At 40.4% G+C, this 18389-nt stretch overlaps 1 protein-coding gene across 3 annotated transcripts in view; it reads right to left on the bottom strand.

The window, feature by feature from the left end:
- The window catches only part of LOC103030200 (voltage-dependent R-type calcium channel subunit alpha-1E), a 91564-nt gene that overhangs the window by 46569 nt on the left and 26606 nt on the right, over positions 1-18389 (bottom strand). For all 3 annotated transcript variants that reach the window (XM_049485769.1, XM_049485770.1, XM_049485771.1), the window contains exons 7-17: positions 17302-17417; positions 16102-16155; positions 15782-15871; positions 13334-13543; positions 11527-11639; positions 10842-10954; positions 10289-10420; positions 9895-9964; positions 7851-7968; positions 7376-7443; positions 5262-5353 (exon numbers count right to left, since the gene is read on the bottom strand). In XM_049485769.1, the coding sequence (XP_049341726.1) occupies positions 5262-5353; positions 7376-7443; positions 7851-7968; positions 9895-9964; positions 10289-10420; positions 10842-10954; positions 11527-11639; positions 13334-13543; positions 15782-15871; positions 16102-16155; positions 17302-17417 (1176 nt within the window). The remainder of the gene's footprint in view (positions 1-5261; positions 5354-7375; positions 7444-7850; positions 7969-9894; positions 9965-10288; positions 10421-10841; positions 10955-11526; positions 11640-13333; positions 13544-15781; positions 15872-16101; positions 16156-17301; positions 17418-18389) is intronic.

The following is an 18389-nucleotide window of genomic DNA, read 5'->3' as shown; positions in this document are numbered from 1 at the left end:
CATCTTGGTGCGGTTGATTTGGTCCACACCCATGAGCCAATATAGTGTTCCCACCTCCCAAACGAACCAAACCAAGGGTGCAAATGAACTAGAGCTCGTTTAAACTTTTAGCTGCCTTTACTTGAGTACATAGAACTGGTTACCATCCACATATGTTCTAGGGACCGTTCTAGGGACAGTGGTGGCACAATTCCGGGTTAGAGCACCGGTTTATTGATGACAGGGTTGTGGGTTCGATACCTAGCACATTTCTTGTTCAGTGTAAAAACAGCTTAATATGGAGCAGCAACAATGACAGCATTTGTTCATTGATAAAGTAATAATAATTACTAATAAATTGGGTAATAAATGAGGTCAAAGGTTTGATACCAAGGCCTAGACCACTGTTGAGAGTTATAGCTCAATAGTGTTTATGTACAGTATATGTATCTATGTGTTCACTTTATGGGTAGGTTAAATATGGATACTGTATTGGTCAATATGGTTGTCTTGTCGTGTCTACTGGTTTTGGTCTGAGTAACTGGGCAGCAAAAGCGTCACATGACAACAGGATGAGCAGCATCAGATCAGGAGCGTCCACAGTAATCTGGAATTTTAGGACATTTAGGAACAGTGCACAGATATAATACAGATATAAATGGGTTCCATACGCAGAAGCATTAACACACACACAAAACACACACAAACACAAAACACACACAAACACATACATTTACTGATACGAAGTGAGAACACCCATCAGCGTTCAGGTTCTAGAGCTTTACTGTGGAGCAGTGCAGCAGGTTCTGCTGTGTCTCATGCTAACTGGGCAACATGCGCTCACGTCTCAGAGAGTTCTGGTGCGGGTTCATGCCGTCTCTCCGCCCCACATGCAGGGTCCAATCAGGGCCCACTGCTGCATTCCCAGCTCAGAAAATATACAACAACAAAAACAAATAATCACAGAAAACTTAAGTAAAAAACGAGGAACGCGGCGGCATTCGGACTGAACCCGGGCTTTCTGAGCGAGGTCCTGAGGTCCGGTCCGGTCCTCGGTGCCGGTGTGCTGTCTGGCTCTGGGTGTGTTTAAAACATATCACAGATCTGAGACCGGGAGTCAGTCGTCGGGTGTGAGAGGAGAGCTGACCCATTTTCTCCCACACCGTGCCACTGGGAGAGCCGGGTCAGCACATGCTCGGTACCGGGAGTCCCACATCACAGCCATGCAGTGTTTCAGTTCCAGCAGACATGCAGCTGTACGCAGGCTCATCACCAGAGTATTAGACGTCCATTCTCAGCCCGGCAGCTCAGATCACCTGTCCTCCACCATCTGATATTTCTGAAAAAATATGCTTTTCCTTCGTGTTCGAGGCTCCAAACCCGACACTGTTTACTGAACAGTCCATGCAACCCATTTCCCCAGTTTAACAAAAGCAACACAACATTAACTTTGTTAACTAGTTTGTTAAGAATGTCGGTAACACTTTACTTGGATGGTCCATTTTATGGCCTTGTTGATGCTCAACTGACATTCAACTAACACTGAATTAAATGTCCATTAAATTGAACTTAATCCTATGTTGAATGTAAATGATTCAAAATAGAACCTAACCCTAACCTTAACCCTTAATCTACCCTAAAATCAAACCCCACACCTAACCCTAACCTTAACCCTTAATCAACCATACAATCTAACCCTACACCTGACCCTAACCTTAACCCCTAATCAACCATACAATCTAACCCTACACCTAACCCTAACCATAACCCTTAATCAACCATAAAATCGAACCCTACACCTAACCCTAACATTAACCCTTAATCAACCATAAAATCAAACCCTACACCTAACCCTAACCTTAACCCTTAATCAACCATAAAATCAAACCCTACACCTAACCCTAACCTTAACTCTTAATCAACCATAAAATCAAACCCTACACCTAACCCTAACCTTAACTCTTAATCAACCCTAAAATCAAACCCTACACCTAACCCTAACATTAACCCTTAATCAACCATAAAATCTAACCCTACACCTAACCCTAACTTTAACTCTTAATCAACCATAAAATCAAACCCTACACCTAACCCTAACCTTAACTCTTAATCAACCCTAAAATCAAACCCTACACCTAACCCTAACCTTAACCCTTAATCAACCATAAAATCAAACCCTACACCTAACCCTAACCTTAACCCTTAATCAATCCTAAAATCAAACCCTACACCTAACCCTAACCTTAACCCTTAATCAACCCTAAAATCAAACCCTACACCTAACCCTTACCCTAACCTTAACCCTTAATCAACCATAAAATCTAACCCTACACCTACCCCTAACCTTAACCCTTAATCAACCATAAAATCAAACCCTTCACCTAACTCTAACCTTAACCCTTAATCAACCATAAAATCTAACCCTACACCTAACCCTAACTTTAACCCTTAATCAACCCTAAAATCTAACCCTACACCTAACCCTAACTTTAACCCTTAATCAACCCTAAAATCAAACCCTACACCTAACCCTTACCCTAACATTAACCTAAGCTTCAAATCTACGCTCCATACACTGCATCCAATTTATGGTTTAAATTTATGGTGCGCAGCTGCTCCTCTTTTCTTGTTTCTTGCTTTGTTTCCGTTTTTATTATTTAATTAATTTTTGCCGAACTGGCCTTCCATATAAATCAGAGGCAGGGAGATAATAATAATAATACTATTAATAATAAAAGTATGACTACAGGGGTTGGACAATGAAACTGAAACACCTGGTTTTAGACCACAATAATTTACTGTCCTGATGGACAGTTCTGGTGGAACTGAGGTGCACATTGAATTCTGCCGGGATTTGGGTAGCCGTGGTTTTGTGGGTTTTTTTTTATACAATCCGGGTTAGCACACGAACATCCCTTTTAGACAGTTTCCTCTTACAGCGTCCACAGTTAATCCTGTTGGATGTGGTTGGTCCTTCTTGGTGAAATGCTGACATAACCCTGGATACCGTGTCTCTTGATACATCACAAAGACTTGCTGTCTTGGTCACAGATGCTCCGGCAAGACGTGCACCAACAATTTGTCCTCTTTTGAACTCTGGTATGTCACACATAATGTTGTGTGCATTGCAATATTTTGAGCAAAACTTCGCTCTTACCCTGCTGATTGAACCTTCACACTCTGCTCTTACTGGTGCAATAATGTGCAATTAATGAAGATTGGCCACCAGACTGATCCAATTTAGCCATGAAACCTCCCACACTAAAATGACAGGTGTTTCAGTTTCATTGTCCAACCCCTGTATGTTCCAATTGTGTGTAAATATCAATAGTAAAAATGTCTATTGCGTTAGTGTTGTGTTAAATCTCTGTTGTGGTTTTATTGTTTAGATCAGCAGTATTGAACCTGTTCCCCGTCGCCCCCCAGTGGGCTGCAGTGGTACCGGTTAGGGAGCTGCCGGCTGAAAACTTCGTTCTTGTTCTCTGTTGTGAGCTGTTCCTGCGCTCTGGTTTGGACTGTTGGTGTGGGTGGAGATTTTTTCAGAAATATCTGGAAGCTGAGCGTGACTGAAGCTGAGCTGTAAGATCACAGTGCAGAAATCTGCTCGGTAATCCTCCTCTAATGCCGGAGAAATGTCTCTATAACAACCCAATACTCTCATCCCGCACTGTCTGGCAGTCTGCCGGTCGCCAGGACAACGTGCGATTGGATTCACGGTGAATTAGCGCTCCGCGGCTTCAGCGACGTGATAAATGTAATCTATCAATAAGGAGCTGAACAACGTCCAGGAACGCCTCTGACTCCAACAGCCCTCGGATTTATCCCTCACGAAGCCTCACTGTCCTGAGCTCACACCGCCACTGCTTCAGCATCGCAACATAGCGCAGAACCTGCAGAACATCCACAAGAAGTTCCCTCCACGTCCTAACATGCTCTAAACTCTCATAACCTATAACTTGGCTTTTCCATGAGTACTTCGGCCAAAGCTAAATCAACCTAACAAGATAACACCTCATAACTTATACAAGAGTGACAGGTGTTCCCAAGCCACCAGTTTGGTGGCTTCTATATGGACAAACTACTTTGCTAGCACTAATGGTATCCGGTTAGTCATAGTTAGACATTGTAAAGTGGCTTGCAAAAGTATTCATACCCCTTGAATTTTTTCCACAGCACAAAAGCACAAAATTGGTTTGTTAACCTCATTTAGCTTTGAACTTCATAGCCAGGTGTATCCAATCATGAGAAAAGGTTTTTAAGGTGGCCAATTGCAAGTTGTTCTCTTATTTAAATCTCCTCTGAAGAGTGGCATCATGAGCTCATCAAAACAACTCTCAAATGATCTAAAAACAAAGATTGTTCAACATAGTTGTTCAGGGGAAGGATATAAAAAGTTGTTTCAGAGATTTAACCTGTCAGTTTCCACTGTGAGGAACATAGTAAGGAAATGGAAGACCACAGGGACAGTTCTTGTTAAGCCCAGAAGTGGCAGGCCAAGAGCTGCAGCATCATCTTGCTGCAGATGGTGTCACTGTGCATCGGTCAACAATACAGCGCACTTTGCACAAGGAGAAGCTGTATGGGAGAGTGGTGCGAAAGAAGCCATTTCTGAAAGCACGCCACAAACAGAGTCGACTGAGGTGTGCTTTTGCATACCTCAGGCGACTCTGTTTGATGCTGCAGCTCTTTGGAGGTGGTCATCTTTACAATGATGTGCTACTTTGTGTTGGTCTATCACTTAAAAGCTCAATTCAATACATTTAGGTTTGTGGTTGTATGGTTACAAAATGTCAAGGGGTTTCAATATTTTTGCAAGTCACTGTTTGTATGCATGTAATTTGGAGGAGTTATAGTTTTTATAGAACTTCCTGACATGTAAACTGGGTTTAACCTGTAAATCCAGTGTTAAAAGGGGTATTTTTCACTTGCTCATCCCTCCCCCCTCTACCCGACTGACCTGGCAACCCTTCAGCCACCCACAGTGCTCACAGGCTGGGTACAGAAACACGACAGTGACGCCATCTGTCACCTTATACACCCCCCCAAACATCTCCCCTACCCAGCAGATCCACACTAACCACACACATTACCAACCTGTCGCACCCGAGAATCAGACCCTGAACCAGTAAGCCCAGTACGACTCAACACCATCACAAACACGACGTCTCCGACACCTTCAGACACAGAGACTCCGACACAGTGCAGGGTTAGCGGTGTTAGCATGTTAGCATCCTGTCAGGCAGAGAAGGAGGGGACGGGCAGGCTGGACTCAGTCCACTTACTCTGAACACATGAAGGAGGACATGGGTCCCACCTCCTTCGCCTTCTGCAGAGCATGCTTCTGATTAAAGGCCTCCTCTTCCTCCTCTTCATCCTGCAGACAAACCACAGACAAACACTGTGAGAGAAAGCAGTAGCCGGTAGCACCAGCTGAGTGTATGCTGGACCGTAAGTAAGGGTTCCAAGTCCAAAATGTAAATTATTGCAGTTAGATTAAATCTAGCTGAATGTGCAGAATGTTGGTTGCACCACAAAGACTTGGGCCCAATCCCAATTTCTAATTTGTAATCCTACCCCTTTGTTTTCATTCCAATCTCACTTCTATTTAGTACCCCTACCCCTTTGTTTTTGGCCCAATCCCATTTTTAATTTGTAAACCTACCCCTTGTTTTCCACCCAGTCCCATTTCTAATTTGTTTTTGGCCCAATCCCATTTCTAATTTGTTCCCCTACCCCTTTGTTTTCAGACCAATCCCATTTCTAGTTTGTAACCCTACCCCTTTGTTTTCAGACCAATCCCATTTCTAATTTGTTTTCGTTCCAATCCCATTTCTGATTTGTATTCCTAGCCCTTTGTTTTTGGCCCAATTCCATTTCTAATTTGTACCCCTACCCTTTTGTTTTCAGCCAAATCCCATTTCTAATTTGTAATCCTATCCCTTTGTTTCTGGTCCAATCCCATTGCTAATTTGCACCCCTACCATTTTGTTTTCAGCCCAATCCCATTTCTAATTTGTGCCCCTACCCCATTGTTTTCGGCCCAATCCTGTTTCTAATTTGTATTCCTAGACCTTTGTTTTTGGCCCTATCCCATTTCTAATTTGTACCTCTTACCCCTTTGTTTTTGGCCTAATTCCATTTCTAATTTGTGTCTTTACCCCTTTGTTTTCAGACCAATCCCTTTCTAATTCATAACCCTACCCCTTTCCTTTTGGCCCAATCCCATTTCTAATTTGTTTTTGGCCCAATCCCATTTCTAATTTGTTCCCCTACCCCTTTGTTTTCAGACCAATCCCATTTCTAGTTTGTAACCCTACCCCTTTGTTTTCAGACCAATCCCATTTCTAATTTGTTTTCGTTCCAATCCCATTTCTGATTTGTATTCCTAGCCCTTTGTTTTTGGCCCAATTCCATTTCTAATTTGTACCCCTACCCTTTTGTTTTCAGCCAAATCCCATTTCTAATTTGTAATCCTATCCCTTTGTTTCTGGTCCAATCCCATTGCTAATTTGTACCCCTACCATTTTGTTTTCAGCCCAATCCCATTTCTAATTTGTGCCCCTACCCCATTGTTTTCGGCCCAATCCTGTTTCTAATTTGTACTCCTAGACCTTTGTTTTTGGCCCAATCCCATTTCTAATTTGTACCTCTTACCCCTTTGTTTTTGGCCTAATTCCATTTCTAATTTGTGTCTTTACCCCTTTGTTTTCAGACCAATCCCTTTCTAATTCATAACCCTACCCCTTTCCTTTTGGCCCAATCCCATTTCTTTTTGTACCCCTACCCCTTTGTTTTTGGCCTAATCCCATTTCTAATTTGTACCCCCTAGCCCTTTGTTTTCAACCCAATCCCATTTGTAACTTGTACCACTACCCTAGTCCCATTTCTATTTTGTACCCCTACACCAATGTTTTCAGTACAATCCCATTTCTAATTTGTACCACTACTGCTATGTTTTCGGCCAAATCCCATTTATAATATGTAACCCTATCCCTTTGTTTTCAACCCAATCCCATGTCTAATTTGTAACCCTTCTCCTTTTTTTTGCCCAATCCCATTTCTATTTTGTACCCCAAACGCTTTGTGTTTGGCCTAATCCCATTTTTTGTAGCCCTATTGAAGTGTGCAAACTTTTTCATCCTCTGTTTAAATCATAAAGCTGCATATCTGCACAATACAACACAAACGAAACCTGTTAACAGGTTCAGACCAGAACATACAAACTACAGGTGTGAAAACTCCCTAAAGCTTTAATATAGGACAGTATATACTGTGTATAGAGTGCAGTAATGGTGTGCCCCCCCTGCTGGTGTTAAAAGCTGTAAAATCTGTGTGTGATCTGACTCTACACATAGAGCAGCAGGAGCATGAACACTGAATGTGATGGAAGCAGCACCTTGGTGAGCTCCTGGGCGTTGGCTAAGTTGTCGACAGCGATGGCCAAGAAGACGTTCAGCAGGGTATCTGAGCTGCAGTTAAGGGCAGGGCTGGGAGGGGGACCAAACACTTGATAAACACGCAGTTTGGTAAAAAATCTCAAAAACATGATTGATCTCTGAGCCTAGATTCAGTTAATCAGCCAGGACCTGAATAACTGAAATGTTGGGATAACGCCACTGACCAACATTGGACATGGACTGTAACTAATGGACTGTCTTATGTTCATAAATATTAAACTAAAAATTCAGAATGTATCACACATTACGATTGAAACTAGTTTAAATAATAGCCAATATTTAGTAGATTTTATTAAAGAGGTACAATAAAATTTGAGAATTTACTAAAAGAAGCTCCTTCAGCGTCCAGCGCTGGGTTCTAAACCAATATTTACCAAACTGAAGATGAAGATATCGAAATATGATAAAAGATACAGTTTCCAAACAGCGTGAGCACGATGAAATAAATGGAGGACCACATTCCAGACTTGACTCCGCCCTGAGAGCGAATGCCGTTATACATCACCTCATTCCAGTCCTCTCCCGTCAGGATCTGCAGGAAGAAGACACATTACCAAAGGTGTTAAAAGTATTGACTAGAGGTGGGCGATATGACCCTAAAATAATATCACAATATTTAATAATAATATTTAAAGTGATAACGATACTCTTTTTGATATGACAAAAAATATTTAACCAATAATCATAGACTGTGTATAGCTGGACAGAGCATCGTCTCTTAAAAGTGAAGCCACCACAGGTCAGGCGCCCCCTGCTGTTCGGCTGCAGAAAGCTGTGTAACTCCACCCATCCCCATAGGTTTCAATGGCAAAACAGACAACTTTCAAGCATGTTTTTTTTTTCCCCAATATACTGTAATTCTAGTGTAACCTCTGCTTATATTGTTAAATTTTTATATTCCCATATAATTCATTTTTTAAAACGTTATGCAGCTCTATTTAAAAAGGTGTGGTTATTGGTGTGTAAAAGGGCTGGGTTACACCTAGCCGGGGTGGGACCAGCTCTGTGGAGGCAGCCCTCAGGGGCGGGGTTATTTAAATGAGTAGGCTGTCTCTCCACAGTCTTTCTCCCTCCTCTGGTCTCTACTGCGCAGAATCGGGTATCAGGATCACCAACATGGCAGAAGATTTTAGTAATCACTTCATTTTTTCAGTGAATGAATGGGAACGGCGAGACGACGTTCATCTTTTTTACAGTCTCTGTCAATAACGCACTCCAAATATCTCCATATATGTCCAGGATTAAAATTAAATAAATGATACTGGGCAGACATAATCTGTCTCTAGTAGATATACGATGGGAAATGAAAACAGTGTGAATTTTTCTTTTGCTTAAAACAGTAAAAAAAGTAGTACCCTGACAAGATAATTAGGGGTGGGTGATATGGCACTGTATACAGCAGGGGTGTCCAAACTACGGCCCGCAGGCCATTTGCGGCCCGTTTCCTTTTTTGGAGCGGCACCGCGAGGTATTTTAGAAATAGAATGAAAGTTGGCCCGCTGTTAAGCAGGTTTTTATAATGTGAGATTCAAAGTTTGAACGCTAGGTGTCAGAAACGGGCCAAAGAGTCTAAAAGCGGAGAGAGTGCGCATTTCTAGCGCAGAAAAACGGGCCAAAGAGTCTAAAAGCGACAGGAGTGAAGTTGTAGCACAGAAAAACGGGCCAAAGAGTCTAAAAGCGGAGAGGGTGCGCATTTCTAGTGCAGAAAAACGGGGCAAAGAGTCTAAAAGTGGAGAGGGTGCGCATTTCTAGTGCAGAAAAACGGGGCAAAAGAGTCTAAAAGCGGAGAGGGTGCGCATTTCTAGTGCAGAAAAACGGGGCAAAGAGTCTAAAAGCGGAGAGAGTGCGCATTTCTAGTGCAGAAAAACGGGGCAAAGAGTCTAAAAGCGGAGAGAGTGCGCATTTCTAGCGCAGAAAAACGGGGCAAAGAGTCTAAAAGCGGAGAGAGTGTGCATTTCTAGCACAGAAAAACGGGGCAAAGAGTCTAAAAGTTGCCGTAATTAAGGAGTTTTATATTAAGAGACATCATGAAATTAAACATCAATTTGAAAAATCATAGTTTACACAACACTGTCAAAGATAAAGATAGTAAGTCAAGTAAAATGGTGTGTAAATGAAATAATCAGGAAAATGTATTATTTAAAGTGGTATATTTCATTATTTGTTTTATTACAGAGTGTGGCCCGTGACTTCAAACATATATTTCTCCTTCTGGCCCCCAACAAAAAAAGTTTGGACACTCCTGGTATACAGTATATGTTTATACTCCTCATCCAATTACAATTAGATTCACTCTATTTATCTGGGTTTATTTTTAACAAAAAGAAGCTGGAACGAAAACAAGCTGAAATGAAATAGGAGTAACAAGGCTATTTTTTTTTAATTGTAAGGAGTAGAAAGTTCAGATAACAAACATTTCTACTAAAGAGAGATAACACAGTTAGTCAGTGTTCTGTACCTGAAACACAGTCATGATGGCAGCTGGAAAGGTATCGAAGTTGGTGGGAGTGTAATCCTCGAAGATGAACCTGCAAAAGAAAAGAAGGCAGGACTTAGACCAGAGTTCTTACTTTATTCAGAATCACTAGCATTTAAAAGACGGCCTGAACAACATACAGCTCTGGAAAAAAATAAGAGACCACTTAAAAATTATGACTTTCTTTAATTTTACCAAATTGAAAAACCTCTGGAATATAATAAAGAGGAAGATGGATGATCACAAGCCATCAAACCAAACTGAACTGCTTAATTTTTTTGCACCAGGAGTAAAGCAGCATAAAGTTATCCAAAAGCAGTGTGTAAGACTGGTGGAGGAGATCATGCCAAATGCATGAAAACACTAGAAAACTTACCGCCCCCCGAAGAGCTGCATCCCCAGCAAGGCAAACACCACGATGAAGAGGAAGAGGAGGAAGAGCAGACTGATGATGGATTTCATGGAGTTCATCAGAGACACCACCAGGTTCCTCAATGACGCCCAGTACCTGAAAAACCAAACACACACACACTTTACACTCACAAACTTTACATACACACTTTACATACACACATACATTTACTGTGCACACACTTTACACTCACTTACTTTACACACACATACTTCACATACACACTTTACACACACACACTTGTCACACACACACATGTACTTTACACTCACTTACTTTACACATACACACTTTACACACACACTTACTTTACACACATTTCACACACAACCACTTTAAACACACACACATACGCTATACACCGCCCACTTTATACATACACACCCACTTTCATACACTTTACACACATACTTTACACACACCTGTGTTACACACACACACTTTACACACACAAACTTTACATACACACATACATTTACTGTACACACACTTTACACACCCACTGTTTGTCACTCACTTGGTGATTTTAAAGATGCGCAGCAGTCGGAGAGCACGCAGGACACTGATACCAAACGACATGCCCGGTCTAAAGAACCCCCAGATCACCTCAAATATACTGCCCACAATCACCTACACACACATGAAACACACACATAACACACACAATACATATTACACAGAAATATTAGACTGTGAGTTAAAGAGGGAAATAAACTGATCAATAAATATAAAAACTCAAATTCAATAAATCGGCTCAAATGGGATGGGCTCTGATTTCCAGTCATGTGACCTTTGCCCGACATTACCTAATAAAAACTGGAAACCAAGGGAAAATGTTTATATCTTTATAAGATTTTTCAAACTTTATGGAAGCAGAACAGCAATGCTGTGGGCTTTGTGCAGTGAAAAGGTGCCACTGCTTAAAATATTTTTGTGTTATCTTAAGGAGTTAAAATAAATAAATAAATAAATAAACAAACATTAAACGTTTTTTTTCTTGCTGGCCGTTATGCCTTTTTGATATTAACAGGTGGGCTGTGAGGGGAAAAAGGCTGAGAATTTAGTTAATTTAGTACAGTGATCTTCTGCTCACGCCTCCAGAAATGCTCAGCCACCACAATACATCATATTTTAAACAAAAATCCTAAATATAAATCTCATTAGACGCTTAGTGGTTCGAACATTTCGGATGTTGGTCTCACCCCGCAGTCAAAGCAGTTAAAGGAGGAGTGGAAGTAGAGGCGTGGGCCGAGGCCGTACATCTTCAGGAACATCTCCGTCAGAAACAAGCCCAGAAACAGGAACTCCGCATAATCTACAGCAAAAAAAAAAATATACAGAAATATAAAAATATAATTTACTGTTCACTGTTAAGCAGTAATCACTAGTGTTGTAGTCAAGACCACTAGAGCCGAGACCAATTCCAAGACCAATACCAAGACCATATGAAGATTTAAATCTAAAAATTCAAATTCAAATTCCATTCATTTTTATTCTGAAATGTAAAAAATCAATCACAATTTGCCCTCAAACAGCTCGTCACTAAGGTTAGCTAGCTCATTGCTAAGGTTAGCTAGCTCATCACTAATGATAGTTCTCTCCCCAGTAACATTCGTATTTTAGCTAGCTCATCACTAAGGTTAGCTAGCTCATTACTATATTCAGTTCTCTCCCCGGCAGCATTAGTATTTTAGATAGCTTGTCGCTAAGGTTAGCTAGCTTGTCGCTAAGGTTAGCTAGCTCGTCACTAATGATAGTTCTCTCCCCAGTAACATTAGTATTTTAGGTAGCTTGTTGCTAAGGTTAGCTAGCTCATTGCTAAGGTTAGCTAGCTCATCGCTAAGGTTAGCTAGCTTGTCGCTAAGGTTAGCTAGCTCGTCACTAATGATAGTTCTCTCCCCAGTAACATTAGTATTTTAGCTAGCTCGTCACTAAGGTTAGCTAGCTCATTACTATGGTCAGTTCTCTCCCCGGTAGCATTAGTATTTTAGATAGCTTGTCACTAAGGTTAGCTAGCTCAATGCTAAGGTGAGCTTGCTCATTGCTAAGGTTAGCTAGCTCGTTACTAAGGTTAGTTAGCTCATTACTAATGGTATTTCTCTCCCCAGTAACATTAGTATTTTAGCTAGCTCAATGCTAAATTTAGTTGGCTCATCACTAAGGTTAGCTAGCTTGTCACTAATGGTAGTTCTCTCCTTGGTTGCATTAGTATTTTAGCTAGCTTCTCAATAAGGTTAGCTAGCTTGTCACTAACTGTAGTTCTCTCCTTGGTAGCATTAGTATTTTAGCTAGCTTCTCACTAAGGTTAGCTAGCTCATCCCTAAGGTTAGCTAGCTTTTTACTAGCATCAGTTTACTTCCCGGTAACACTAATGTGTAATTTAGCTTGTTGTTAAGGTTAGCTAGCTCGTCACTAGCTTCAGATCTCCTCCTGGTAACATTAGAATTTTAGGTAGCTCGTTAATTTAAACTTATCGTGGTCCCCGAGGTCACAATGTTTCACATAAACAAAGAGTATAACTCCAGCTAGCTGGTGAAAAAGGGCACCAACTTAACATCGGACTATTCAAAATGAAAAGTGCATTGATTGGATACTGAACAAAAGTGGGAGTAGCCTAGCTTGTTTTTTCGCCGTTCTGTTTAAATGAATTGTTGATGCTCAGTAACAACAGAAAAAAAGGTTTCAGGTTCAGTTTCTAATGAACTTCCTCAGACAGAGGACTCAGACTCGGCCGGTCTCGTCCACGGTCTCAGAGTCCACCTCACCCCGAGACCGAAACAAGACCCAAACAAGAGACCGAGACCACTTGTTTTTTGTTTAAAGTACTACAACACTAGTAATCACTCATGCTGAACTTTGTTGGGTCCAAACATCTCCAGAACTACACAACCAACCATGCATCACGTCTCAAATGGGATTCATTAACATTTACATACTTAATTGTTACTTATTTACAGTTTAATACTGAGCTATATACAACATAACTATAGAGAGACAGTGAACACTTACAGAGGAAACAGGACAGCCAGTGGGGCTGCTTATGATGAACTATGGCCACACAGAGGGTGTTGAGGGCTACCAGGCCCAGAACGGTCCAGTAGAAGGTGTGTGTTTTCACCATGCGGCGGATGGAGATACGCAGCAGTCGCTCTTTCCTCCGGAAATACGCCGTCGGTCCTCGTTTAGCACTGCGGATACTCGCCCTGTTCAGAGGAACACCTGAGAACAGCAACAGAGGAGAAATACCCTTTAAACCCAGTTTAAACACCCTATAAACCCACAATACACTCAATACAGTTTAAATATCCCATACAACCTGCTTAAATACCAAATATCTTCTAAACCCAGTTTAAATACCTTCTAAACCATGTTTACAGATCATCTAAACCCAGTTTAAAGACCCTCTAAAGAACCAGTTAAAAAAAAACAAGTTTAAAGATATCTAAAACCAGATTAATACTCTCTAATTCCGGTTTAAATAACATCTAAACCGAGTTTAAAAGATTTATCCAGTTAAAAAGATAAAATGCCTTTTAAACCCAGATTAAGACCCTCTTAACCCAGATCGAAGACCATCTAAACCTAGTTTAAATACCCTCTACAACCAGTTTAAATACTGTCTATACCCAGTTTAAAAAAAATTAAACCCAAAAAAACCTTCTAAACCCTGTTTAAGACGCTCTAAGCCCTGTTTAAAGACATTCTAAACTCTCCTAAATGTGCTATATACCCAGTTTAAATACCTTCTAACCCCAGTTTAAAGACCTTTTAAACCCAGTTTAAATACCCTCTGAAAGCAACTTAAACACTACCTTAACATTCCCAGTTTAATTACCATATAAAACCTGCTTAAATACCAAATCTTTTCTAAGCCTAGGTTAAATACTCTCTAAACCTAGTTAAAAAAATCTAAACCCTGTTTAAAGGATCATCTAACACTGGTTTAAAGACCCTCAATTTAAATACCTTCTTAACCCTGTGTAAGGACCATCAATATTTAAAGATATATAAAGCCAGATTAAGACCCTCTAAATCTAGTTTAACTACCTTCTAATCTCAGTTTAATTACTCTCTAAAACCAGTTTAAAGGCTCTCTAAAGCACAATTAAAAAAATCTAAACCCAGATAGAAACATTGTAAATCCAGGTAAAATACCATTTAAACCTAGTTTTAAAAAGCCTTGATAAAATACCTTAAACTTTTCAGATTAAGACCCTGTAAACCCAGTTTGAATACCCTCTGAAAGCAATTTAAAGACCATCTAAACCTTCTAAACCCAGTTTAAAGGCCATCTAAACCCAGTTTAAATACCATATGAAAGCTATTTAAAGACCATCTAAACCTTCTAAACCTAGTTTAAAGGCTGTCTAAACCCAGTTTAAATACAGTATGAAAGCTATTTAAAGACCATCTAAACCTTCTAAACCCAGTTTAAATACCGTATGAAAGCTATTTAAAGACCATCTAAACCTTCTAAACCCAGTTTAAAGGCCGTCTAAACCCAGTTTAAATACCGTATTAAATCTATTTAAAGACCATCTAAACCTTCTAAACCCAGTTTAAATACCGTATGAAAGCTATTTAAAGACCATCTAAACCTTCTAAACCCAGTTTAAAGGCCATCTAAACCCAGTTTAAATACAGTATGAAAGCTATTTAAAGACCATCTAAACCTTCTAAACCCAGTTTAAATACCGTATGAAAGCTATTTAAAGACCATCTAAACCTTCTAAACCCAGTTTAAAGGCCGTCTAAACCCAGTTTAAATACCGTATTAAATCTATTTAAAGACCATCTAAACCTTCTAAACCCAGTTTAAATACCGTATGAAAGCTATTTAAAGACCATCTAAACCTTCTAAACTCAGTTTAAAGGCCCTCTAAACCCAGTTTAAATACCATATGAAAGCTATTTAAAGACCATCTAAACCTTCTAAACCCAGTTTAAATACCGTATGAAAGCTATTTAAAGACCATCTAAACCTTCTAAACCCAGTTTAAAGGCCGTCTAAACCCAGTTTAAATACCGTATTAAATCTATTTAAAGACCATCTAAACCTTCTAAACCCAGTTTAAATACCGTATGAAAGCTATTTAAAGACCATCTAAACCTTCTAAACCCAGTTTAAAGGCCGTCTAAACACAGTTTAAATACCGTATTAAATCTATTTAAAGACCATCTAAACCTTCTAAACCCAGTTTAAATACCGTATGAAAGCTATTTAAAGACCATCTAAACCTTCTAAACCCAGTTTAAAGGCCGTCTAAACACAGTTTAAATACCGTATTAAATCTATTTAAAGACCATCTAAACCTTCTAAACCCAGTTTAAATACCGTATTAAATCTATTTAAAGACCATCTAAACCTTCTAAACCCAGTTTAAATGCTGTCTAAACCCAGTCTAAAGACCTCTACAGCAGATGTGTGGTCTGTATTGATGTGTAATCTGGTCTTACCTACAGAAGCGATGTCGGCGTACTGCTCCTCTGGACCGCGCCTGATGGCGTCCACCCCTCGCCTCTTTATGGTGGTGGCTCTCTTCAGCACTGACCAGAAGAATCAGACAGCTCTCAGTCAGAGCTCAGATCACACAAACAGAAAAACCCCTAACTGTTTCTCAACTCTCCATAAACACTCCTCAGATTAGTGTTGTGAGTATTTATACTGATTTAGAGTAAAGGACGGGGAGCGTCAGTGAGGATGTGCAGTAGGGAGGTTTAGAAAAACAGCTAAAGCTATTAGACTGAAAGATTCCAGAAGCTGCAGATCCACTCACCATCCAGCGCAGAAGGTCCAGAGTTCTTATTCTCCTCAGCCAGCATCACCTCCTCTAAAACACAGTGAGCAAACAGCCTTTACACTCAAACTATCAGACACAAAATTACCTTTCTATTATTTATATTTTATAAATGACATTTAAAGACTTTCCTTCAGTTGTGTTTAGTTACAGTGGCTTACAAAAACATTTATTCCCCCTTGAACACATCTTGTCACCTTATACAAATAAATGGATTTTTTTTTAGTTTTTTAAGTGATAGGCCACTACAAAGTAGAAGTGGAATGAAAATGAAAGAAGTGCTGTTTGCAAACATGTGTAAGAAGGTTTTGTCAGATGAGATCATAATTTTACTTTTTGGCCTAAATGCAAAGCGCTACATGTGGCAGCAAAGTAAAACTCTCATCACCATGAAAACACCATCTGCACTGTGAAACATGGTGGTGGTGGCATCATGCTGTGGGAATGCTTTTTTTCAGCAGGGAAGCTAGTGAGAGTTGATGGAAAGATGAATGAAGATAATTTGAGAGAAATCCTGGATTAAAATCTGTTGGAGGCAACAAAAGACTTGAGTCTGAAAAGGTGATTCATCTTCCATCAAGACAATGACCCTAAACATACAGCCAGAGCTACAGTAAAGTAGTGGTTTAGATCAAAGAATATTCATGTGTAAGAATGGCTCAGTCAAAGTCCCATTGAGCTTCACCCCTGGCTGAACTTAAGCTATTTTGCAAAGAAGAATGAAGCAAAAATCTCTCTAGTCTCTAGATGTGAAAAGTTGGTAGAGATAAACCCCAAAGGACCTGCAGTTTTATTTGTATTGAAGGGTGGCTCTACTACGTATTAATATAGAAGGGCTTTCAAAAACCATGTATCATTTTTTGTAGACAAATTGTGAAAAGGTTCAAGGGGTTTGAATACTTTTACAAGTCACTGTATATAAGTCTCCATCTCTCAGTATTAATCCCATGAAGATCAAATGTCCCGATGATTGAATATGAAAAAAGACAAAAAACAAAAACTACATTTTATTACTAAATATTAATTTATTAATTATTTAGTAATATAATATATAATTATTAATTGCTGCTTGGCAAATTTTAAATCATATAGGAACCATAATCAGGACTTTTCTCCACTGGGTACCAGTCTGGACTGGGACTGGGTTAGGTGAGTAATGTGTAGGAGGCGGAGCCTCACCTGCCCTGTCGATCCAGGCTCTGTACCCGTTCAGCTCACGCTCGATCTGCTGCTGCCGACGCAGCTTCATAAACGCCCTCCGGTTCTCCACCCGCTCCCTTTCCTTCGCAAACTCCCTGCACACATGTTTAATCACATTACCTTCATTTAATTACAAATTACATTTAATTACACAGGCAGTTAGATGAGCATCTGCAGAAACACTGTACCAGAACCAGGCTGGCAGTCCAGCGCTAGGTCATCACACCAACACGTGTCCAGATCATTCTCTGATCCAGAACCAACATTTCCAGATCCAACACATCCTCAGAATCTTAAACCCACACTTGCCTACAACTTTGGCCCTAAATTAAAAATGTACCTACCTAAAAACTGGAAGCTGCCCAGATAAGACATTTGCCCAGAACTGACAATTGAATTAGCTTTGATTCTCAGCCAGAACCAGAACCAACAGTTGCCAAGAACCAACAAATGCCTAGTCCAATATTTTCCCAGAATATAGCAGCCCTTAATCCAACACTTACCAGAACCAGCACTGGCCTACACTAGATCTCATACTCAACCAGAACTTACAGTGACCCAGCACTACCAATCACCCAGAACCCCACCAGCCCATATCCCACATTCATATTTATTAACTGCCCAGAACAAACACTTACTGACCCACTGACCCCTTTCTAAAATAGGCACTTGGCTCTCATCCAGATCCAACGCCAGATAGAACTGACACTTACCCAGAACCAAACCTCTTCCAGAACCAGCACTTACCCAGATAAAAACCCTAACCCAGAACCAAACCTCTCCCAGAACCACCAATCACCCTGAAAAAACCCTAACCCAGAACCAAACCTCTCCCAGAACCACCAATCACCCTGAAAAAAACCTAACCCAGAACCAAACCTCTCCCAGAACCACCAATCACCCTGAAAAAACCCTAACCCAGAACCAAACCTCTCCCAGAACCACCAATCACCCTGAAAAAAACCTAACCCAGAACCAAACCTCTTCCAGAACCACAAGTCACCCAAAAAACAGCACTTACCCAGAACTAAACCACCACTCACCCAGAAAAAAACCCTTACCCAGAA

This window comes from Astyanax mexicanus, chromosome 12, assembly GCF_023375975.1.
Source record: "Astyanax mexicanus isolate ESR-SI-001 chromosome 12, AstMex3_surface, whole genome shotgun sequence".
Taxonomy (NCBI): Eukaryota; Metazoa; Chordata; class Actinopteri; order Characiformes; family Acestrorhamphidae; genus Astyanax; species Astyanax mexicanus.
Note: the sequence above shows the minus strand (reverse complement) of the source record. Positions and strands in the feature narration are given on the sequence as shown.